Here is a 26,146-nt window from a genome sequence, read left to right on the forward strand (position 1 = left end):
CCCGCTACCCAGATTTCCTCACCCTGACCTCCCTTGTACTGTTTGTCCGCCCTGTCTACCTGACCCCAGTCACGTTCTGTGTCTCGGTCTCCTCCCCCTCCTTCTACTTACTTGCTCTCCTAGCCTCTGACCTCGGCAACGTTTCCTGACCTCGGCTCTGCTTCCCCTGTTTGGCTTTTAATGTGACTTCTCGGCTCCTGACCCTTTTGCTTGCACCTGTTTAAGGCTTGCTCGCTCCCCCCTGCATTGACGTAACATCCAGACTTAGAAGTAGGCTTGCTGACTACTCTTTCTGGTGCTTGCACTCTCTGGTGGGCTTTTGTCTAACTGCACTTTGGAGTTCCATCTTCATTCAGCTTCTGCGCTCCCTGGTGGAAGCCTGCCACATTATAAACTTAGCCTAATTGTTTTAAAGAGGACTGCCTGTCAAAATGTATTGTATGGCTCTTCATTTTCCTGTGTTGTCTGTCTCATTGCTGAGTGTAGTAAGGCTCCACTAACTAATATCATTGTTTTCAACATTTCAAGTCAAGTGCTCTTTACTAAAGATGAGCAACCTGAGGTTCGGTGTTCGTACCAAACACTTTACAAAAAAAACAGAGTTCAGGGTTGGAGTTTGTTTGCTTTACGTATGCAAACCACTCGCACGAACATTTCTGTGCTCGGGTTCCATGCTTCTTCGACAACCCAAGTTTCCAGAGCCAGGTGGCATATAGGACTCCCGGGGCCTAGATCACGGTCAGACTCAAGGGGATCCCCGCTACTGGCATAGGGAACAGTACTCTACCTAGTACGGAAGGGACTCTAAGTGCTTCAAGCCACAGGGACCTGCACTACAAAGCGCAGGAAGGAAGGGCCCACAGACTACCGGACCGGTTCTGACTTCCCGTGGATTTGGGATCAACTTGAAGCCATCATGGCAGTAACCAGTGTGACCAGGCTGGCCCGGGGTCCACTCCACCTGTGGGGAGCGATACCATCCTGGCTGCCTTAATACCAGCCTCAATGAGGAACCCAGCAGTGGCGGCTATTCCCTGGCTCCATACCACATGTGGGGTCACGACAAACTATGCCAATTACCTCACTTCCCCACCATTTACGCCTCGGGGCAACGGAACCAGGCAAGGCCACCCGTGACATCGCCTGACCCGACCCGCGACTGCGTGGCGATGAGTAGGCTGACCGCCTGCCCCGTGGGGCGCTACACATGCAGCACTAATTTTGACATTAATTGTAATGAAATGTACAGTAGAGCCCATGAAGTCCATACATCGGAGCGAAACGTACCTCCTCCTGCATGGCTGTCAAGCTACCATGATACGGTAGTCTGTTGCTATTGCTCTCTATTTCTGTCTTCCATTGCTTCTGTGAGTTTGGCAGTTTGGCACAGAGGGTGCACAACGGCACTATCCACACAAACATACGTATTGCACACAATATTGTGAATCCATAGATCCTTCATAATTTGGGGATCTATAATACAACACCCATGCATTTCCTAGTTGTTTTTTTAATGTACCTCTGTATAGCCTCAGTTTTCATATATTAGCACATTAATTTTTTTTTTTGGATTAAATATGGGCAGCCGCATGCGACATGAAGCCGCAGGGACCCTGTGCGCCTCCATACAGCCTCCGGCATATAACTCCTCATAAAATGTACTCAAAACTATCACTAATTCAATAATCGTCTAGAAAATGTAAAATAATAACAATCACCACAGACAATTAAACACTTTTTAGTGGTTTTATACAGAAAATGTAGTCTAACAGTGATTTCAGATTTATGTCATTTTTCAAAATAATAATAATACATTTAAAGGAGTACAGCATTTGAAAGCAGCATAATGTAGGGGCAGAGAACTTGATTGCAATAATGTGTTACTTACTGGGCTGCTTCCTGCGGGTCTGATAAAATCACAGGTTTTTTTGCTGCAGATTTTCCAGTTCTCGGAGATCTGTATAACCCACACCAATGTGTGTCAGCTTTCTGTGTGAACTGTGCATAGGCAGAAAGCTCTCAATCAGTGGTGGGGCTGGGTTATGAATAGAGGACTACATGACAGCAGGTTTACTAGTTCTTTAGTGATAATCTTTGATAACATTTTTTTATCAAAACCACTGTAAGTAGTCGAGCACTGTAATTTTTGTTTTATAAAACGCACCGGATTATAAGACGCACCCCAAATTTAGGTAAAAAAAAGGGGGGTCTGTCTTATAATCCGGTGGTGATACCACTGGGGAATGGGGGGCGGCATGCGGTGGTGGAGCGGAGCCACAGGAGGCAGGGGTGGTGGTGGAGTAGGGCGATGCTGTGGGCGTCCCAGATGAACATCCAGAAACTGTCGGTGATGCGGGCTTCCAGGATATGACGCCTGGAGTCAGCGCATGCGCAGATTGTGCTATAAGCTCAATGACAAAGCTAGATCTCATCTGCAGACACACTGCCTCAGGCGCTATTTTACTTAAGTTCACTGCTGGGCCAGAGGCGGTGCGTGCGCAGATGAGATCTTGAGCCAAGAGCTCCATCTGCACACACGCCGACTCCAGGCGCCATTATTTGAAGCCTGTACCACTGACATTTTCAGGATGGTCCCTGCCTCACTGCCCGCAGTGAGCACCAGCAGGGCACCCGCAGTGAGTACCAGCACGGTGCCCGTAGCATTGCCCCTGCCTCCTAGGAACATTCTACATTCGGCTTATAAGACGCACCCAGTGTCGGAATGGCTACTGGAGGAACCTCCAGTAATACCAGTCCTGGCTGCGGTTACCTGGATTGAACTCCGGAGCTCTTACCTGAGCTCCGGAGTGCAGCCTGCATTGAACTCGGGGTTTTCAGGACTGAATTGCAAGCGCCGACAAATTCCCCGGCGATTGCGGTTCAGTTTATGGTAGCTGCAGACAGGCTGAACTTTGAAGCAGTCACCTGAGTCACTCCGGAGTTCAACCCAGATAACCGCAGCCAAGCCTGGTATTACTAGAGGTTCCTCCAGTAGGCAGTTAGATTCTGGATGCACCCCTCATTTTCCTACAACATTTTTGGGAGGAAAAGTACGTCTTATAATCCAATATATATAGCAAGTGATATACTGTATTGCTGGAATCAGGACTCTGTCTCTACATTATGCTGCTCTCAGATTAGGTGGCAAAGACATGGAGAGAGATTCCCAATAATAAAACTTTCAGATAAGTTATATTGGATATTTCAATATAAAGTGCATGTATTTCTGAATAAATTAGATAAACTGCATTTAACATTGATTTTTTAGCAGGTGTCAGTAGTAAGTTTGGACTTAGGGTTGTCCTCACTGTGCAACTTCTGGTGAGTTTTGAGATGATCTCGCTCAGAGAACGTCTCTCCGCAGTCACTACACACGTATATGATCTCCCTTGTGTGAATTTTCTGGTGTATAATAAGGTAGGATTTGCGTGTGTACCGCTTACCGCACTTATCACATGCAAATGGCCTCTCTCCTGTGTGTATTCTTTTGTGTAACACCAGCTGAAGCTTGCGAGTGAAACCTTTCCCGCATTCAATACACACAAAAGGCTTATCTGCTAAGTGAGTTTTTTGATGACTGGCAAACGTTAGCCGATTACTAAGGCTTTTCCCACATTGGTTACAGATATAGATTGTGTTTTCGGTGTGAAGTTTATGGTGGGCTACAAGGTTTGAGTTACTACTGAAGCTTTTTCCACACTGGGTACATGTGTATGGCTTTTCTCCAGTGTGAATCCTTTGATGTATAACGAAGTGTGACCTATCACTGAAGCATTTTCCACATTCTGGGCAAGAGTACGGCTTGTGCCCTGTGTGGATCCTTTTGTGCAACACAAGATGTGAGCTCTGGATAAAGTTCTTTCCACACTCTATACATACGTATGGCCTCTCTCCTGTATGGATCCTTTGGTGGGTAGCTAAAGTTGAACTTCGAGTGAAGCTTTTCCCACAGTCAGAACATGCATAGGGTTTCTCTCCTGTGTGAGTCCTCTGGTGTGTTGCAAGAGTTGAACTATGAGTGAAGCACTTTCCACAGTCCAGGCACATATACTGTCGATGTCCTGACCAAGTTCTGCACTTCATTCTCCGACCTGGCTTCTTAGCGTTGCATTTGTACTTTGCAGAAAGAACATCATCAACTAAATATTTATTAATGTCTATACTTGAACTGCTGGTATGAGACATCCCATACCTTTCCCCTGGGGGGGAGATTGTACTATTACCCATCTCACATTGGCCATGGCTTTCCAAGGCATCTAAAATAGTGTTTCCCCATTCATATTCATGACTTTGAAAATTCGTGTCAATCAAATTCTTCTTGTCAGATTCAGACTTGGAGGTTTGCTCTTCCATACTTGAAAAATATTTTTAGAATATCAGGTCATAAGAGTGCTGGACCTAACAGAAACAGAAAGGGTACAAAATTAGGCTAAACAACGGGGGGGGGGGAAGGGGAGGGGGAATCTCATTATCATAAATTGGCAACATTTCAAAGTGCTTTTAAAGCCGCGCACCTTACACTTGTTATTAAGAATCCGTTTCTTCTCAGGAACGGAGGGGTTTTTATTTTGATTATTGCCCATTGCCTAGTGTATGGGCCACCACTGCAGTCTTACCAATAGGGCTCATGATTGCTACCCTGAAGCCTACCGGAGAACTGGAGAGCCAATGCCACTACACTTTTCCAAGGCTGCAGAGGCCTCTGCTTGCAGAATTGGAAAACACACAGTTTTGGCCAGTGGAATTATAATGCCGCTGATCCAAACTGTCAATACTGTGTGTGTCCTGTTGGGACCCGGTCGCTCTCAGCCCTTAGCCACATTGAGGCCTATTTTAGACCCATGGTAAGGTTTTAATATTAGAGAGTGTAGGTACTATCCCAACTGGGTACACCTTGGCGTTGGTGGGATAGCTTTATGCTTTTTTTGATCAAAAACAGTGTTTACTAAGTACCCTATGTTTATATGCACTATGCTTTTATTTAGTTACAGCAGGGTATGTTTTCACAATTTTTCCCTTGGTTTCTCTTTGTCTAATGGCCAGTGTGAACATGAGCTCACAAGCTCCATGTATACCATCTCATACTCCGGCTCATTTTTTTGTTTTTATGTAGTTTTTTTGTATTCAGTACAAATGGGGTGTGGCCCTCCCTCTTGGTGAGCTGGACATTTCATTCTGTGAATCCCCCTGACTGTGTGTGTCCTGTTGGGACCCGGTCGCTCTCAGCCCTTAGCCACATTGAGGCCTATTTTAGACCCATGGTAAGGTTTTAATATTAGAGAGTGTAGGTACTATCCCAACTGGGTACACCTTGGCATTGGTGGGATAGCTTTATGCTTTTTTTGATCAAAAACAGTGTTTACTAAGTACCCTATGTTTATATGCACTATGCTTTTATTTAGTTACAGCAGGGTATGTTTTCACAATTTTTCCCTTGGTTTCTCTTTGCCTAATGGCCAGTGTGAACATGAGCTCTCAAGCTCCATGTATACCATCTCATACTCCGGCTCATTTTTTTGTTTTTATGTCAATAAGAAGCGCATCGCCTTCCTATATAGTAGAAAGTTATGAGGCTGGGGAACATTATACTCCTGAACCACAAAGGTGGGCAACAATTCTATTAAAGATATTTCAGTTTTAAGTGTAACTGTCTGTCACGGTGTATGTAAGGACAGGACAGGGGTCCCTAGGCTGGCCCTCAGACTTGAGACCCTGTGCTGTCTCTTATCTGAGGTAGGCTTAATGGTAGCCAGGTCCGAGCCCCTAGAGTGATCCTAACTCTTGTCCAAGACCTGATCTTACTACCCTTCTCCCACACCCTTGGGATGGCTGAAAAATGCAATGACAAAACCCCACAAAAATATACAGACAAGGGAGAATGGAAACTCGTACACACAGCACTCAAAACACACAATATGTGTACTGAGGAGCAACAAAAAAGGGAAGGAAGTAACGCACAACAGGGGAACGCTCACACCACTCAAAATTGCAACACGAATCACCATAAACGGGATAACCACAAGACTGGGAATGCTGGAGCTTATGCAGAAGCTATCATCAGCGCCTACAAGAAGGAGGCAGTGCCTTAAATAGGGAGGAGACATCTGCTCGTGACAATTAGCAACCTAAGCTCTTAGGTCCTGCTCACAAGTCTGTAGGAATTAACTCCTGCAGAGCTGAAGACCAGAGAACGTGAACCAGCCGATGCCTGACTCTGGCTTAACAATCCAGAAGCCTCACGTTGCTTGTCAGACTCTGTGGTGTGAACAGCGTCTGATGACGCCGTGCCAGCAAGTGTGTGCAGAGCCGAACATCACATGACACTGTCATTTCAGGTAGTTTAGAGAAATAAACTCGTGTATTTTTGGAGAGGCTCTATCTTTAATTTTCAGTTGTCCCAAAGGTAGTGGGTACAGACTAGATGTTAAGATGTCTTCCACACAATGAACATAGACATGAGGGATTCCTGTGCTTATTTCTATGCATAACACAAGGATAGAAGTAGTAGCAGAATGAATGACATAATACAACAGAACTGAGCAGTGTAGCTGTGAATTCAGCACTTAATGAAGAGAAATCACTTAAAGGAGTTGTCCGACATAAACTCAAAAATTTTTGTTAAGCTAATCTGTGCTGTATTTTCATATAAATCAGCCCTACATTGTTATTTTTTGTTTTCTAACTTTTGTTCCTCTTGAATTCACCCTTTATTCTCTGCAGCTCTTTGTTTACATTCAGCTCCAGCAAACATAACCACTTCCTGTGCAAAACCTCAGTCAGAGCTGACACCGCCCGGCTTCAGTGTCCAGCCCCTCCCCAGTGTCCAGCCTCGTCCCCTGCCCGCCCCCTGCACACACATTCCATGTCATTATTCTTCCCCAGCACCTGACCTGTTATCACTACAGCATCCAAATAACAGCCCCACATCGGGCTCTGCACCGCACACCACATCGAGCTCTGCACCGCACACCATATCGGGCTCTGCACACCACACCACATCGGGCTCTGCACCCCACACCACATCGGGCTCTGCACCCCACACCACATCGGGCTCTGCACCGCACACCACATCGGGCTCTGCACCGCACACGCACATATGGCTCTGCACACCACACGCACACATATGGCTCTGCACCACACACACGCACATATGGTTCTGCACCTCACACATGCACATCGGACTCTGCACCGCACACCGGACTCTGCACCGCACACTGGACTCTGCACCGCACACCGGACTCTGCACCGCACATTGGGCTCTGTACCGCACACGCACATCGAGCTCTGCACCGCACACGCACATCAGGCTCTGCACCGCACACGCACATCGGGCTCTGCACCGCACACGCACATCGGGCTCTGTACCCCACACCACATCGGGCTTTGCACCGCACACGCACATATGGCTCTGCACACCACACGCACACATATGGCTTTGCACCACACACACGCACATATGGCTCTGCACCATACACACGCACATATAGTTTTGCACCACACACACGCACATCGGACTCTGCACCGCACACGCACATCGGGCTCTGCACCGCACACGCACATCGGGCTCTGCACCGCACACGCACATCAGGCTCTGCACCGCACACGCACATTGGGCTCTGCACCGCACACACACACACACAGGGCTCTGCACCGCACACACACAGGGCTCTGCACCGCACACACACACATATGGCTCTGCACCGCACACACACACACACATATGGCTCTGCACCGCACGCACACACGGCGCTCTGTACCGACCCCCTACCCCCATAGGGAACACATGTAGGGAGTACATACTCACCCGTCCTCGGTCCCCACCGCTCCTGCACATTCGCACGTTGTCTGTGCTCTGGACATATCAGCACAGTAGTGACGTCACCGCTGTGCTGAAGAGAGCACAGACAGCGGGACAGTGATGAGAAACAGCACTGCGCTGCTTCTCATCAGCGCTTTCAAATATATCGGCATCTGTGATCTGTGATGCCGGTACATTTGAATGTGCGATCCTGAGCAGGGGCCCGGTGCTGGCGCTGACACCATGGCAGCCGCCGCCAGGCTCCTCCCCCAGGTCACGGACCCCACAGCCGTGCAGGGGGAGGTTGCGGGGAGAGTAAGTGGTGCGGGGGAATGTGTGGGAGGGTGCAGGGAAGGGGGCGGGGCTCATCGCACTGTAGCCGCCCAGCAGGGAGGCGACATGCTGATCCAGATTTGCATGTCAAAATGGTCCTGCCCATGTTGACAGGAAATGACCGGAAGCAGCAAAATCGCGTCAGGAGCAGTCACATGACCACTCTGAGCCGGGGGAGAGGGGCTGACAGCAGGGCAGGTAAGTGGTCACTATCTACTTACCTGCCCCAATGTAGCCCAATAGGGTAATAAAAAAAAAAAGTCAAAAGAAGCTGGATAACCCCTTTAATATAAACCTGCTTGCCCCATCTTGTGCTCCTTTCTGCTCCTCCTCCCCTCTCCTTATACAGAAATATAGGGGTGCCCGACATTTTTTGGTCCAAGAACCAAACTGTCATACTGAACAAAGCCGAAAAGAATTTACTGTAGCACTTATATTGATTCATCAGCAGAACGACCGTCAGTACATTAATATATCACAGAACCAAGTTTTGAGTATTTGGAAAGTTTTTGCTAAAGAAAAAAAAAAATCAGTGTGTACACACTCAATGTACACTGAGTTTTAAGAGCAGAAACTCAACTAAATCATCTTCATAATCTCAAAACTAAGTTTTGAGGATTTTTCACTTATAACATGAAGAACGTCATGGATTGCTACATGATCAGAATCACCGTCAGGTCAGGAATACATCACCAAGCCTAGTACAGTGATCAATTGCAGTTGCAGGTCAATCTCATATACAATTGTGTCACATAAACCTGCAACCCCCAGCATGTCCTAAACAATAATAACGAGATAGTGAGAGTTGTTATCAGCAGTCTTCAGACTGCCGATCATACAGGAACCACAATACTGATGAGAAGTAGTCAGTGTCACAAATTGTAACGCAGCATCCCTGCACTGTCTGGCCCCTCTTTCCTGGCAGGGACAACCTCCTGGACGTTCAACAGTGGTTGCTTCATCCCTCCTTCCTGCTGCCAGCTTTTGGGGCCAGTGCATGCCACACAGATCTTCTTGGAGCACAGTTAGGGTGCACGCACACCTATTCTTAAAGGGCCAGTATGCCCTAACCAGGTATTTAAGGCACCATCTGTTTATGGGAGGTGCCTGGGCAACGTGGTCTATTACTAGAGACCCATTGCTAATTGTGCAGGTCCTTTACTTATGTGCTGCTGCTGTGTTACTTACACTTGTCTGTTTCATAGTACCAGCCGCTGCTGCATCATACCCAATCAGCTAAGTCTGCTTTACTTGTCGCTGCTGCATCGTACCTTATTGGCTAAGTCTGCTATACTGGGTGCTGCTGCATCGTGTCATATCGGCCAAGCCTGCCTCATCAGAGACTGTTAGTGTTCTTACTTCTGGGGCCAGCTGTCGCAACACTGAGTCTCCCTGAGTGGTACCTGGTTTCTACCTGCAGTGCAACACCCCCACCTCCAGGGGCTCTGGTGAAAACCTGGTGTAAGCCATAGTCACACCTCTCAGGTATTCTATGTGATGTGGCTCAGTGGGTCCACTCCCCGCTTGCACCCATGAGCATTACACAAATAAACATTTACATCCAGATGTATAGCTGATATCTTCTCTAACTGGAGTCATTCCCATCTCTTTTGTCTACAAACCCCTTTGTCTTAGTACCAATGTCATGATGACTTTTCACATCTACATCTCGTTTCTGCAGACTTCCCTCTTCTTTGGTCTTCTGCAGCACTTCCCAACATGGTACCCTTAAAACTATAATTATATTCCCCAATAAATAAGAATATCTCACATGCTGTGCCCGTACATAAATATTGACGCTCAATGTGCATCATGGACAAAATATCCCCTTTGCACCACTCAATAATGTTCCACCATACCCGACACCACTCCATAATGTCCCCTGCACCACTCCATAATATCCCCCACACCCTACAATACTCCATAAAGTTCCCCTACAGGCTTCACCGCTCCATGATGTCCCCTGCAGGCTCCATAATATTCCCGATACCCTGTGCCACTCCATAATGTCCCCTACACTGATATATGTTTTCCACCACACCATAATGTACCCCGCCTTGCTCTATAATGTTTCCCACACCCTGTACCGCTCCATAATGTTCCTTCCCACCCTGCACCACTCTTACCACCATAATATTTCCCACACGCTGCCCTGCTCCACAATGTTCCTGCACAGCTCCATAATGTCCCCAGCACTGCTCCATAATTTCACCTGAACTGCTCCATAATATGTCCCACATTACCCCTCTGCATACTGTTCCCTCCCTGCCCCATTAGTTGTCTTTATAGAAACATCACCCTTCTCCTTCCTTTAATATTAGTACATAGAATATGTGGCTCCTCTGGAGTGCTTATTTAAGTCCACATCCTCTGCGCTGTGGCGCCGGCTATAGCAGCAGGCTGATGAGGTTAGTGTGATGACATCATCACACTGCTGTATGCCAGGGAAGGGGATATTGAGTGTTCCTCTCTCTCAGTTGCGGCGCTCAAGTATTGAACTGTATTTGCGTCTGAAAGATGCGAATACAGCTAAATATAGGAAGATGAGAATCGGAGCCTCTTGGTTCTCAGCTGGCCGCATGCAGCCCACGGACAGTATATTGTGCCAGCCTGCTCTAATAGGAGCTGTATCTGATAATTCAGTGTGCTAGTATTTACTCTTGTTTTTCCCAAGATGGATTTTAAGAGTAAAAAATAAGTTCAGGAGTATTCAGTAGGAGCGAGGGAAATAGTTGGTTGGGACAAAGTGGAAAAATAGATTTAAACTTACCGGTAATTCGGTTTCTAAGACCCTCCACGACACCACACTGGAATTTGCCTACCCATCCTAAAAAGCCCCGTCACACGCATCGATATCGCTAGCAATATCGCTAGCGAGCATACCCGCTCCCGTCGTTTGTGCGTCACGGGCAAGTCGCTGCCTGTGGTGCATAATATCATTCGGAGCTGTCACACGGACTTACCTGCCTAGCGACGTCGCTGTGGCCGGGAAAACGCCTCCTTTCTAAGGGGGGAGGTTCGTGCGGCGTCACTAAGCGGCCGCCCAATAGAAGTGGAGGGGCAGAGATGAGCAGCTGTAACAACCCGCCCACCTCCTTCCTTCCGCATTGCTGGTGGCCGCAGGTAAGCTGTAGTTCGTCGTTCCCGAGGTGTCACACATAGCGATGTGTGATGCCTCGGTAACAACTAACAACCTGCGACCTCAACAATCAACGATTTTTGGAAAATGAACGACGTGTCAACGATGGACGATTTGGTATTTTCCATTGTTAACGGTCACTCGTTGGTGTCACACGCAACGACGACGCTAACGATGCTGGATGTGCGTCACGGAATCCGTAACCCCAGCAATATATCGTTAGATACGTCGTTGCGTGTGACGGGGCCTTAAAGAATCAAATAGCATACAACTGGATAAAAAGGATCTGATCCTTTCCCTAAATCTTTGTTCATTCCAGATAGTAGAGACTAGTTCTCTGCACATCTAATGAATGAAATTCCTCTTCTTTACTGTCTATTTTTTGGCAAAAAGAAGGCAGGACTATTTCTTGAGATATATGAAATGCCGATGTTATCTTGGGAAAAAAAGCTGGGTCTAGATGGAATATCACTCTGTCATCCAGGATTCTCAGATAAGGTTCTGCTATAGATAAAGAGTGGATTTCACCAAGTCTTCTTGCTGTTATGGCTACCAAAAAATCTCCTGATTTCCAAGATAATCTGTCCACTTAAATTTGGGATATTGGTTCAAAGGTTAGAACAGTCAGACTCTTGAGTACCACATTCAGGTCCCTAAATAGCACTACATTAGATCTTCTTGGGTGAATTCTAGAGGTTGCTGTCATGGATCTTTTAATACATTAGTAATCTGCCAAGTTTGGTCAAAATAGGAACTCAAGGCTGACACCTGAACCGTAAAGGTGCTAGATTTTAACCTTTTTGATAGACTGTCTTGTAAAAGTCCAATAGTCTGACTATGTCTGGATGAAATGGGTATAGTAGAGTAGACCCACACCTTAAAGTGAAGGTTTTCCATATCTTAATATAGATAGCATTTGTGACTTGCTGCCTGCTTTTTTGTAGAGTATGAATAACGCTATTTGAGAGGCTCTAGCTTTTAGGATTGAGGCGTCAGAAGCCATTCTATTGGACTTAGAAGTAGAAGGACGTGAAATGCAGGAAGCATAAATAGCTCTTCCAACCTCAAGATCTTCAAAACTCCAAACCAGCTCATTTTTGGCCACGGAGGTGCTATCAGAATGGTATTGACGTTTTCCATCCTGGTTTTCTGTAATGTTCTTGATAGCAAGGGAATTGGAGGAAACACATAGGCCACCCTGAACTTCCAAGGGTAGGTGTACCGCCCCGCGCTCGGCTGCAGCCGAGCCGCTCGGATCTGGGCTCGTTGGTGGGTGGCTCGAGCGCCTCCAGACCCGGGGTCACTTCGCTCTAAAAGGGGGATGCTGGCGCTTTTGGTGGGGGTTAGGTAGGTGCACGGCCGGAGCCGCGCTTGAGTTCGTGACGCCACCCACGGGATGTGGTGAAGGTAGACACCACGGCTGCAGTTACGGGGCACCCGGGAGAGATGGTAGTGCAGCAAGATGTTAACCCCTCCGTGGGCAGGGATGGTGGCCCCGGGGCCCGTTGGGGATAGCTGTGCAGTGCAGGGCCAGATGGCACTGTTGTACTCACTGTTATTGACACACACAAGTCTCTGGTAAACCAAGTTGATGGTGGTCGGTGTACGCAGCCGGCTGCGTCTGGTCCCCCACCCGGTTCGGTGGTCTTGGCCTTTCTCCTGCACCGTGTTGTGTATTTGGGCTGCCTGCGCTTCAGCGACGGGAGTCCGCTCCCCGACTTTGTGGATGTCGGGAGAGCCCTTTTGCCCGTAGATGCTGGCTTGTGGGATCTCTCTGCCTGTGTGGTGGCTTTCTATCCCCCTCGGTGGGCTGTTGTCTTCAGTCGGGACTTGGGTGGGAAAGGACCTATAGTCCAGACTGCAATCAGTTAATTAACTCAGTCCAGTGGATTCTGTCCCTTGTTTCAGGGTCTGAGTACCCCCCTGTGTGCTCCGGTTTCCGAGTCGGTTCTTCGGGTCGGTACCGGCGGGCCACTACCCTGTCCCAGTCCACCACAGTTCCACCGAGCCGTCTTCCCGGCTCCTGCAGGCTAAGGTCACTGTTTGCCTCCTAGCCAAAGGTGCCCAGGCTCCAACCCTGGCACCTGTCAGACTGTCAAAGGCCTGTCCTACAGGCCTGACCTCCTCTCTACTTCACCTCCAAAACTAATCTCTCAACTAACTGTGTTTTCCTGCCTCAGGCCCTCTGAACTCCTCGGTGGGCGTGGCCAAACGCCTGGCTCCGCCACCTGGTGTGTCCATCAAGCACTGAGGGAGGTGACTAGGGCTTAATGGTTGGCTGATGACACCTTTTTGAGGGACAGGTGTAGTGTGGGGGTCTATCTGTGACTATCTGGCTAGTCCAGGGCGTCACATAGGCAAAAGCATCTACTCTCTCTGAAGAATCATTTGGATTCAGAGAGAAATATTGATCTACCTTTGCTAAGTTTGCTATGTAAAGATTCGCAAAAAGATCCATTTGTGGATAACCTCATTTCTTGGTCAAGATCTGGAAGACTCCAAAATTCAGGCTCCACTCTCACGGATGGAAATCTGTCTTGCTTAAGAAATCAGCTTGAATTTTCATGGAAACTTTTAGATGGAAGACCAACAAGGACAGGAGGTGAAGTACGGTACTTTCCAAAGCAAGATTCTTGCTGAGACTTTCCACAAGCTCGCAAATCATGTTCTCCCTTGATGCTGAAGGTGAGCCACTATAGTCATATTTTCGGACAGAATCTTGACATAGGTATCCTTCAGAAAAAAAGTTTGCTCACCTGAGGACTTCTTGTACAGCTCTTAACGCTCTGAAGTTTGAAGATTTCTTGTACATGTCTTTTGGCCAGACACCTTGGAAGGCGAAATGATATATATCTGCTCCCCAACCTCTCTTGCATCTGTTGTTAGGCTACTTTCACACATCAGTTTTTTTCCATCAGGTACAATCCGGAAAAAAACGGGTAAAACGGATCCGGTACCACATCCGTTTTATCCCCATAGATTTGCATTGTTACCGGATTGTATCTGATGGCTTTGCGTTGCATCCGTTTTTTTCCGGATGCGGCAAAATTAGTTAAAGCGGCGGCCGGAGGCAATGTAGCTTGCAACGTTTTTCTGTCCGGCAAAAAAAACGCATCGCGCCGCATCCGGCTGCTGCGGCGCATTTTTCAATGCATGCCTATGGACGCCGGATGCGGCGCGATGCGGAAAAAAATGCATCCGGCCGCCGCATGCGTTTTTTTCCACTGCGCATGCTCAGTAGCGTGCCGCAACCGGAAAAAAACGGACGGGCCGCATGTAAAAACTTATGCAAAGGATGCGGTGTTTTCGCCGCATCCGTTGCATAGGTTTCACAGCCGGATTGAGCCGCACTGCTCAAACCGGATGTGTGAAAGTAGCCTGAAGATAGGGGAATCTGGTTCCAAGATGTTCCTTTCGCCAGATTTTCTGGGGTGAGCCACCAGCCGAGAGACGCTTTCACCTGATAAGGTAAGTGTATTATTTTCTTGACTGAGCCTGAAGACTTGTCCCAGCAGGAAAGGATGAAGTTGTGGAGAACTCTTGAGTGAGCCTGAGCCCATGGAACTGCCTGGAGGATTTCATCTTTGATCCCCTTCCGACAGATTCAAGGATTCTCTCATCTGAAGATATATTTTGCCATTAGAAGAAATCTTGAACTTCTGCCTCCTACTTGCTCGGCATCATTGCTTATCTTGACATTGGTTCTGAAAAATAATTCTTCCTTTACCCCCTTTGGGATAATTCCAGCGCCCTCTTTTATCTTTCCCAATGAACTGAGGAGTCTGAGCTTGAGACATATGAAACAATCGTCTTTTGAAAGTTTTTGTTTCAAGTAATGCCTTTTCCTTATCAGAAGGTTTCTCCAAGTGATCGACAAGGGATGAAAGGGATAGAGCACAGTTTGGATTTGGATATAATATCAACACTCCAAATTTTCAACCACAGAGCTCTTCTATTGGTATTTGACAATACTGCTGACCTTGCCATATCCAATTCCGGAACTTGACGTGACATCACCGGACATCAGAGATCACGGCAGCCGAGGGTCAGGTGATCGGGACTGAGCGGATAGCGATAGCGCAACTCACAGGCAGAATTGGAAACAAAAGGTAATTGGAAAAAGCCTTCATTGTTAAGGTGGCATTACACGGGACGATATATCGTGTGGTTGCATGAGCGATCGCACCCGCCCCTGTCGTTTGTGCGTCAAGGGCAATTAGTTGCCCGTGGCACACAAAGTCGTTAAACCCCTGTCACACGTACTTACCTCCATAACGATGTCGCTGTGGGCGGCGAACATCCTCTTCCTGAAGGGAGAGGGACGTTTGGCGTCACAGTGACGTCATACAGCGGCCGCCCAATAGAAGCGGAGGGGCGGAGATGAGCGGGACGTAACATCCCGCCCACCTCCTTCCTTCCTCATTGCCGGCGGGACGCAGGTAAGCTGTGTTCGTTGTTCCCAGGGTGTCACACGTAGCGATGTGTGCTGCCACGGGAACGACTAACAACCGGCGCGGAGAAGGAGGAACGACATTATGGAAATGAACGACGTGTCAACGAGCAACGATAAGGTGAGTATTTTTGCTCGTTACCAGTCATTCAGAGGTGTCACACGGTACGACATCTCTAACGATGCCGGATGTGCGTCATGAATTCCGTGACCCCGGCAATATATCGCACGATATATCGTACCGTGTAACGCCGCCCTTAGCTTTAAATCTACAGTACAGACCAAAAGTTTGGACACACCTTCTCATTCAAAGAGTTTTCTTTATTTTCAGGACTCCGAAAATTGTAGATTCACATTGAAGGCATCAAAACTATGAATTAAAACATGTGGAATGAAATACTTAAAAAAGTGTGAAACAACTGAAAATATGTCTTATATTCTAGGTTCTTTAAAGTAACCACCTTTTGCTTTCATTACTACTTTGCACACTCTTGGCATTCTCTTGATGAGCTTCAAGAGGTAGTCACCGAAAATGGTTTTCCAACAGTCTTGAAGGAGTTCCCAGAGATGCTTAGCACTTGTTGGCCCTTTTGCCTTCACTCTGCGTTCCAGCTCACCCCAAACCATCTCAATTGGGTTCAGGTCTGGTGACTGTGGAGGCCAGGTCATCTGGCGTAGCACCCCATCACTCTCCTTCTTAGTCAAATAGCCCTTACACAGCCTGGAGGTGTGTTTGGGGTCATTGTCCTATTGAAAAATAAATGATGGTCCAACTAAACGCAAACCAGATGGAATAGCATGCCGCAAGATGCTGTGGTAGCCATGCTGGTTCTGTATGCCTTCTATTTTGAATAAATCCCCAACAGTGTCACCAGCAAAGCACCCCCACACCATCACACCTCCTCCTCCATGCTTCACGGTGGGAACCAGGCATGTAGAGCCCATCCATTCACCTTTTCTACAAAGACACGGTGGTTGGATTCAAAGATCTCAAATTTGGACTCATCAGACCAAAGCACAGATTTCCACTGGGTCTAATGTCCATTCCTTGTGTTCTTAGCCCAAACAAGTCTCTTCTGCTTGTTGCCTGTCCTTAGCAGTGGTTTCCGAGCAGCTATTTTACCATGAAGGCCTGCTGCACAAAGTCTCCTCTTAACAATTGTTCTAGAGATGAGAAGGTGTGTCTAAACCTTTGGTCTGTACTGTACGTGGCCACTATGCATTGTAATGGACCACCTCTTTCATAATTTCTGGTTTCCCACATCAATGTTCAGCCATAAACAATGCCTTTGCCTAATGAACTTATGGGCAGTTCAGAAACTTGAACTAGGGACTGAAAATGTTTAAATATGACACAAGGTGCATTAAAAATGATTTTGTGAACAATCACTCCTGGGAATATCTTGCAGAGTAAACAGGCTGCCAATCACCTGACAAATGAGGGTTTTGAAATGATCTTTTGGCTTGCTTAAATTTTTAACAGAACGTGCTGCCAAGAACAAAGGCAGCTGATGTGCACAGAACGATCCATTACTGATTAATCTGTGCACATATTAAATGCTGTCTGCCTGGCGAAACCGGTTTTGAATCCACTGCCGATTAGCGGTTGCTTAATGCCGCAGGTCGGAGAGAGTAAACCTTGTCTTAGATAATGAAAAAAAATTACAAAATTGTGCTTTGGTTTTGCTATTTTGCCATACCTGGATTTTTTTTCCTGCTTTCCAGGATATCAAATGATAAAGTGGATGGTGTAATTCAAAAGTTCAACTCCTGCAAAAAACAAGTCCTCACATGGCTATGTTGACAGAAAAATAAAATATGGTTCTTGAAAGGAGGGGAGGAAAAACAAAACACAAAAATGGATATTGACTGTGGTAGGAGGGGGTTAATGACCATTCTTTATGATAGATAATTGACAAAAGATTGGGGAGGGGACTGACATATGGCACCTCCACCAATCAGCTGCTAGACTACCGTGTGATGTTAACAGCAGACGATAGGGGATAACTTCCTGACACTCAGGGTCTGACCACTGGGACATCCAGAAATCCAGAGAGCGTGGTTCTGAAGACCCCCTGTCTGAATGGAGTGGAGGTTGAGAATGTGCACCTCAGCTCCATTTATTAATGGGACTGCTGGAGATGGCCAGGCACTACACTTGGCTGGTCTTCGGCATTGGCATTACAGGGAACCTGTCACGTGTAAAATCACTATTAACCTGCAGATATGGGGTTAATCTGCAGGTTAACAGAGTTTGAAACCTGCCCACATTAAACCTGGTAGACAAGAAGAAATTAACTTTAATCCTCCTAGTGGCGTTCGGGTTTCAGTCACAGGGCCAGTGCCTGCGTGGATTCAGTCACTTCTGTGTATGGAAATGGGTGGCTGTAGCCACGCCCCCAGCACTGATTGACAGCTGCCCAGCATTAGAGGAGGTTATCAGTCAGTGATATAACCATATCTGCAGGTTAATATAGTTTTTACACGAATGAATGGAATGAAGGTGCGCATGCTCGACTTTTGCTCCATTCAGGAAGGGTTCTTTAGAGCCCAATTCATGATATCAGTCGGGATTCCATTTGTCGGACCCTCAGTACAAGGAACACAAGTAGGAAAAACTAAAAAAAAATAAAGCAACACAATCTATTCTGTATAAATGTTTTGAAAATGCAATACAAATTGATACAAAGCTTGTTCTGAAAGTAGGGAGTGGCAGAAGAAATGGGTGGACTAAACTGGGTGCTTCTATTTAAGCCAATTTTTAATAAGTGTTTTTATGCATGTAACACCCATCTAATCCATGACACTGCAATTCAGTCATAGTAAACCAGACTGTTGTGTTAGGAACTTTTTATGTTGCATGATTTACATTTCATGCAGTTGTCACGCTTACCTCAGTTACCTCAGTTAAGTAATATGCTTGTGGATGTACTGTACACAATAAGGAAAAAATTCCAGCACCTACACATTATACTTAAAGGATCATTATGGCAACACATTGTAAATCAAATATGGAGTTGGGGAACTATAGGGAACCCTATAACAGGAAGGAGCACAGGGTGGGGGACATTATACTAGGAAGGAGCCCAGGATTGGGGACATTATTATAGGTTGGGATCCTGGATTTGGGACATTATATCATGAACGGTACCAAGATGGGGGACATTATTACTTGAAGTGGCTCAGTATTGGAACATTATACCAGGAAGAGGTCCAGGTTGGGGGACTTTATACCAGGAAGGGGCACATTATTATAGAATAAGGTCATGGTTAGGGGGCATTATACCAGGAAGGGGCTCAGGATGGGGAACATTATTATGCAACGGGGGCAATAAACCAGGAAGGGGCCCAAGATGGGGACATTATTACTGGAAGGGGCTCAGTATTTGGAATATTTTACAAAATGGGGCCCAGGATAAGGGATATTATTACTGGAAGAAGTCCAGGATGGGGGAATTTATACCAGGAAGGGGTCCAGGGTAGTAGACATTATTACTGGTAGGGGTTCAATATGGAGAACATTATGCCTGAAAGGAGCGCACGATAGGGAACATTATACAAGGAAGAGGCCCAGGATGGGGGAAATTATTATAGAGGGACCCAAGTTGGGAACATCATAACAGGAAGGGCCTCAGGACGCAGGACATTATTATAGAATAGGGAACATTATACTATGAAGGGGCCAGGAGGTGAAACATTATTACAGGAAGAGGCCAGGATGGGAGCATTCTTACATGAAGGCACCAAGATGGGGACATAATTATATGGAGAGGAGCGAATACATATGTGTTTACAAGATCTAGAGAACTACAAGGGCCCATGCATCTGATCAACATACAGGTAGGGGCCCACCGGACTTTAGTTACGCCACTGGCCAAGGGAAGTCGAGTTGACGACTTTTTCCACTATGTGCCTCATCACTCAGTGTCCCTCCTCTATAACTTTACATGGTCTGACACTTTGTGGCTGAGTTTCTGTGGTGCCTAAACACTTCTTTTTTTCAATAACACCACTCTAGGTTGATCATGGAGTATTTGGGAGAGAAAACTTTTCAAAAACTGACTTTTTTGCAACATTGGCATCCCTGTGATGACCCCATTCCTCCCCAGAGCTCTCATTACACTCTGTTGCCACTGGATCCATCCTTCAGTAATCAGGTGAGCATGCTCAGATGCACCTGAAGACCCTATCTAATAAAACGTAACTAGACCCTTTAACAGCATCTCATGCTTGGACACATGATATAGTTCAGCTATTTATGCTTAGCTTTGCTATGCTTGCAGGGGAGACTATAAGCATGCCCTGAAGCTTCCCATAAGCCACCAATGAAATGTGGAGTTTGTAAATAGTAATGAATAGTGGGCAAAATTTGTTGCTGAAAAATAAGTAAGAATAGGATCGACAATTCTACTGTAATGCAGAGGAGGTAGAAGGAGACAAAAAAAAGACAAAAAGGTACAAGAAAAAAAATTGTACATAGACCAGTCCATGTTATGGACCAAAAAACACGGATGTGTGAATTCAGTCTATGTTAAGGCCCATTCAGTGTTTTATATGTCCATTTGCTATCTGAATGCAATATGGATAGCATATGGAGCAATACAAGTTAATGTAGTTTTTCATACGTATATTTTTACACATGGACAGATGTCTGGTGATTCATGCCGCACAAAGCACAGGCAGCAGCAATCCAAGAGAAAGGCTTCCTGATCCATGTTACGTATGGTTCGGATCAAAATGTGAAATACTTTAATGGAAACCACGGATGCCGTGTACTGTGGACTCAAGAGGAGGAGAACCGTCCAACTACCGTTTTACCCCAAAAATAAGCCCTAGCAGGAATTTTCAGCTTTTTCAATATGCTTAAAATATAAGCCCTACTCCAAAAATAAGCCCTAGTTGCAGTTCGGTAAAGAAGTGTCCACGCAGCTAAAAAAGTTAAAGAATACAGCAGGACATTGTATTAATGAACGCAGACACCCCAAAAAGAGAGAATGTATCTCCAAAAGAAAGCAGACAGCCCCCTCAAAAAAAAATCACACTCACCAGACTCTGAATGACTACAGCTGGCAAGTGCCAATGGTGAATGGGCTCTCACACAGAGATCAGTATTGCTATCAAGTCTCTTGCTGTTCCGCTCACATAAACATTCGGTTGTTCCCCCGGCCAGCAGGGGGAGCAATCACGTTGTGGAACGCAGGGGGAGAAACCGCACTGTGGAATACAGGGGAAACGACCGTGCTGTAGAACGAAGAGGGAGCGACTGCGCTGTGGAACACAGGGGGGACCTGAAATGTGAGAGGAGCCCATTCACTTGCAATATCTACAAGTCCGGGCTCTGATAAGAGCAATTCTTCTGGGGTGAGTCTGTCTTCTTTTGCGTGTAAACTTAGCACTACATAGGGAATAGCCATGTTTTCCCAAAAATAAGCCCTACCACGAAAATAAGCCCTAGTGCATTTTTCAGAGCAAAAAATATTTAAGACCCTGTCTTATTTTTGGGGAAACTCAGTAGTTATCAGCGCACAGTTCCTCCATATCTGATGATATCGGAATGCATTAGTGCCTATGGCACAGGCAGCTTACATATTTTGAAAGGCACTATCAATGCTGAGCATTATATTGAGGTTATAGAACAAAATATGCTCCATCCAGACAATGTCTATTTCAGGGAAGGCCTTCTATATTTCAGCAGGACAATGTTAAACCCCATATTGCATGCATCACAAAAGCATGACCCTGTAGAAGAGGAGTTCAGGTGAGAAACCGGCAACCTATGGTTCAGACTTTTCACCAACGGAAAACGTTTGGCGCATTATGAAACAAGAAATCCAACAAAGACGACACGAGACTATGGAAAAGCAAAAAATCCTACAATAGACAAGAATGGGACGATATTCCTCTCCTAAATCATCAGCAATTGTCTCCTCACTTCCCTGACGTTTACAGACTGATGTAAAAAGAAGAGGGGATATAGACTTGGCCCTGTCCCAACTTTTTTGAAATGTGTTGCTGCCATCAATTTCTAAATGAGTAATTTTTTTTCAAATAAAATGGAAAAATATCTAATTATCAACTTCTCATGCAGTATGTGTTCTAGGTTCTGTTGTGGATAAAATATTGGTATCTCTGATTTCCAAATCATTGCCTTCTTGTTTTCTTTACACCTTACACAATGTCCAAACTTTTTTGGAATTGCGGTTGCAATATCCATCCAGAAATGGTAGGAGCTAAATTAGTGCCTCTAATGGCTCGTGCACATGACAATACGTTCGGTCCGAGTGCAATACGACAAAATATTGGATTACACTCGGTCCAATGTTATTCTATGGGACTGCGCACAAATTTGGTTTCTTTCCTCAAACCGAGTCGGTCCGAGAAAAAATCTCAGCATGTCCGAGTTGCATCCGATTATCGGAAGTCTATAGATCCATAAAAAAAAAATTGGACTACACTTGGATGGCATATGGAAATAATGAAGAAGATAGATACAAAAAATGTTTTCATCGCCACCTCCGAGAAAATCTGATCACACTGATCAAACCCTGATCCGAGTCTGATCATAGTGTGATTTGCATAATTGATCCGATTTTTTCGGATTAGAAAAAAATATATGCTCACCTGCACCTAGCCTTAGGCTATGTGCGCACTAGGCCGTTTTACCCGCGGATTTACCTGCGGTTTTGCTGCAGAAATTTCTTGAGAAATGTTTGTAATCTTCCTGCAGACATTTCCCAGCAATACCTAAGGGAAAAAAAATAGCTGTGCGCACGCTGCGTTTTTTTCTCAAGAAAATTCTTTGTGAAGATTTTCTTGAGAAAATTTCTTGAGAAAATGTGCATGTCACTTCTTTTCCGCAGGTACCTGCGGTTTACCCCCGGTATTTCACTCCATTCACTGTAATGTAATCGCGAAATTCCGGGGGTATACCGCAGGTAGGAAATGATGTGCGGTATACCCCCGGTATAGCCGTGATTTACCTGCGGTAATGTACATCGCTGCCTGCGGTTTTGCAGGGAGTGATGTCATTATGCCAGGAAGAGGAAGCGGAGCAGAGTAAACACAGACGTCACACTCCCTGGACGCCGCACAGAAGCACTTCCGTGTGACCTCCAGGTGCCCGTGCAGTCTGTGTCCCGCTCCGGCCCCACGGCTGCCTGCCCTGCAGTGTGTCAGTGTCTGCCCGCAGTATCGGCAGCTTGTCACCCTGCAGCGCAGGCAGACACTGACACACAGCAGTGCGTGCAGCCGCGGGGATGCCGAGCACTGCTGTCAGGAGGTGAGATGAGATCATTACCTGCTGTCACGATCTCCTGCCTCCTGACGTCACCGCTGTCACTGCCGTCTATGCCCGCGGCCCGAGACTGTCACTAGCGGTGACGTCACGGGCTCTCGCGATACTGCTGACAACGCAGCGGGCATAGAAGTCTGTGACAGCGCTGATGGCAGGACTGCAGGAGATCATCACAGCAGGTAATGATCTCATCTATCCTCCTGACAGCAGTGCTCGTCATCCCCTGCAGTGACCTGGGCTGACCTATTGATGTTAGCTCAGGTCACTGCATTACTCTCCCAGCCAATGGAGAACCTTCTGTTCTTCACTTACTGGGACAGTGACTATGGTATGGATCATCGTGGGACCCCCCTCCCTTATTGGATTACGCTGTACCCGGACTTCATTGTTCTTGTCAATAAATTGGTGAAAGAGGGAATATGGGGAGTGTTTTTTCAAATAAAACTTTTTTTGTTGTCTATTTTTTATTTCTTACTGACTGGGTTGGTGATGTCAGGTATCTGATAGACGCGTGACATCACTAACCCCAGGGCCTGATGCCAGGTGACATTACACATCTGGCATCAACCCCATATATTACCCCGTTTGCCACCGCACCAGGGCAACGGGATGAGTTGGGGCGAAGCGCCAGGATTTGCACATCTAATGGATGCGCCACTTCTGGGGTGGCTGCAGCCTGCTATTTTTAGGCTGGGGAGTGTCCAATAACAGTGGACCTCCCTAGTCTGAGAATATCAGACCCCAGCTGTCCGCTTTGCCTTGGCTGGTGATCCAATATGGGGGGGACCCCACGTTTTTTGTTTTAAATTATTTATTTAATGTAAAATAACAGCGTTGGGTGCCCTTTGTTTTGGATTACCAGCCAAGGTGAAGCTGCCAGCTATGGTCTGCAGGCTGCAGCTGTCTGCTTTACCCTAGCTGGCTACAAAAGATGGGGGGACCTCACGTCATTTTTTTTTAATTATTTATTTATTTTTTTGGCTAAATACAAGGCTAAGCACCCTTTAGTGCCACATGAAAGTCCCTAAAGGGTGCCAGCTTAGAATATGCAGGGGGGTGGGACATTATATATGTCTTTCTCATCTATCTATCTATTTATCTATTCATCTATCTCTCTATCTATTCATCTATCCATCTTTCCCTCTATCCATTATCTGTCTATCTATCGATTATCTATCTATTACCTATATTATTTATTGCAGTTCAGCATAAAAAAACACAGGGACCAACCTGCGGAAAAACCGCGGCAAAAACACGTGTTTTTCCCGCGGTTTTGCCGCGATTTTTTACCGCAGGTGCAGTAATCTTCAACTCCCAGAAGTTTCTCAAGAAATTTTCTTGAGAAAAATCACTTTTCTAGTGCGCACATAGCCTTAGATTTATCAATATAAAAATGTTCTCTATGAGGTAAGAAGTGAAATTAGATAAACACCGTGCTTCACCAGAAATAAGACCTACCCGTAAATAAGACCTAGCAGGAATTTGCAGTATTTTCGGCGTAAATAAGCCCCAGTCGCGGTTCAATAATGAAGTGTCCATTTCAACTTAAAAAGTTAAAGAATTACGCAGGACATTTCATTATAGAAAGCAGACATCCCCAAAGAGTGAAGAAAGAAGACAGAGGACCCCGCAATCATACTCACCAGACGCCGAACAGGAGGATCTGCAGTGGAACACACACCCACACACACATCAGATCGCACACCCACACACATCAGATCGCACACCCACACACATCAGATCGCACACCCACACACATCAGTTCGCACACCCACACACATCAGTTCGCACACCCACACACATCAGTTCGCACACCCACACACATCAGTTCGCACACCCACACACATCAGATCGCACACCCACACACATCAGATTGCACACACACACTCGCCACATTTGCAGACACTGATTGCTTCTGGCCGGCAGAGAAACCTGGGTCGCAGTGCAGTAGAGCGCGAAGACCTGTGGTGGAACGCATTGAGGACGTGCAGTGGAACACATCGATGCGTTTCATCGCAGATCCTCCATGCGTTCTATTGTAGGTCCTTGTGCTCCACTGCCCTGCATCCCCGGTTCCTCTGACAGCCGGAAGCAATCGGTATCACCGGATGTGGTGTGTATGTGCGATCTGATGTGTGATTGTATGTGTGATCTGATGTGTGTGAGTGTTGGCCAGAAGCAGGGGAGCACCACGTGGAGCATACCTGCTGGGAGTGCCGCTGAAGATCGCAGGAAGACAGGGGAGCGACACAGACGCCTGGGGTCTGGTAAGTATGAGTCTCCTGGGAAGGGGGAGCTGCATTTTTTGAGATGTAAACGCTCCCCCAATCGTATTTCCCCGAGAATAAGCCCTACCTCGAAAATAAGACCTTGCACATTTTTCGGGCAAAAAAATAAAAATAAGATAGAGTCTTATTTTCGGGGAAACACGGTACGTCTTGGAACTTTTCCTTCAAATGCAATGACTTCTCAATGGCCACAAAGGTGACTTGCTCTCAGTCATTCTGACCTATTGAGATAGACAACCCCTTCATAGTCAAGTGTAGCCTGGTCTGTCATTCTGCAGATGATATATCCACCAGTACGATAATGGCTTACTATTAAATTCTCCTATTAAATTAGATTGTGAGCCCCACTGGAGACAGAGACCGATACGAGTGATGGCAGCCTGTGCTGTACTGCGCTTCGGAATAGGTTGCTGCTATACATATAACAGGAATGAATACAAATCCTCTTGAATCATACTAAACAGAATAACATATATACAGGCACAGAACACATCTAGTGTAATCCTCGCTAACGACACATGCATATTGCTGGTCGCCTTTCGGGTTTCTCCTATGTGCCATTATCAGCAGTGCCCATACCTGCTGTGGACAGGCCCTTTGTGTCAGCCAGCTTCTAACCAGGCTCCCTGCTATCCATAGAGAAAGAATGGAGCCCCAGGGTGTGCAGGTAGTTGTAGTTGGGATTTAATCCACGTCGTTTCATTGAGCGGCAATTAAACTACAACTTCCATCATGCTACAGGCTGGGAGGAGACATGTCAGACAGGCCAGGTTAACCCTCCGCACTCTCCTGCTTCATAAATGTCTCCGATCCTAAGATGAAACCGCTTCTCAGAAATACAAAC

The 26,146-nt window shown here is 46.5% G+C and overlaps 1 protein-coding gene across 1 annotated transcript; it reads right to left on the reverse strand.

Moving 5' to 3' along the window:
* Positions 1-1,722: 1,722 nt before the first annotated feature.
* Positions 1,723-25,937, reverse strand: LOC142250611 (uncharacterized). The gene is made up of 2 exons (XM_075322796.1): positions 25,882-25,937; positions 1,723-4,398 (listed from the first exon to the last, which is right to left on the reverse strand). The coding sequence occupies exon 2, from the start codon at positions 4,351-4,353 to the stop codon at positions 3,265-3,267; it is 1,089 nt and encodes a 362-aa protein (XP_075178911.1). The 5' UTR covers positions 4,354-4,398; positions 25,882-25,937; the 3' UTR covers positions 1,723-3,264.
* Positions 25,938-26,146: the final 209 nt, after the last annotated feature.

This window comes from Anomaloglossus baeobatrachus, chromosome 9 (genome assembly GCF_048569485.1).
Source record: "Anomaloglossus baeobatrachus isolate aAnoBae1 chromosome 9, aAnoBae1.hap1, whole genome shotgun sequence".
Classification (NCBI taxonomy): domain Eukaryota; kingdom Metazoa; phylum Chordata; class Amphibia; order Anura; family Aromobatidae; genus Anomaloglossus; species Anomaloglossus baeobatrachus.

What these genes read in the sequence shown, in the direction of transcription:
- LOC142250611 (XM_075322796.1), bottom strand. Translation starts at nt 4,353, where the DNA reads ATGGAAGAGCAAACCTCCAAGTCTGAATCTGACAAGAAGAATTTGATT.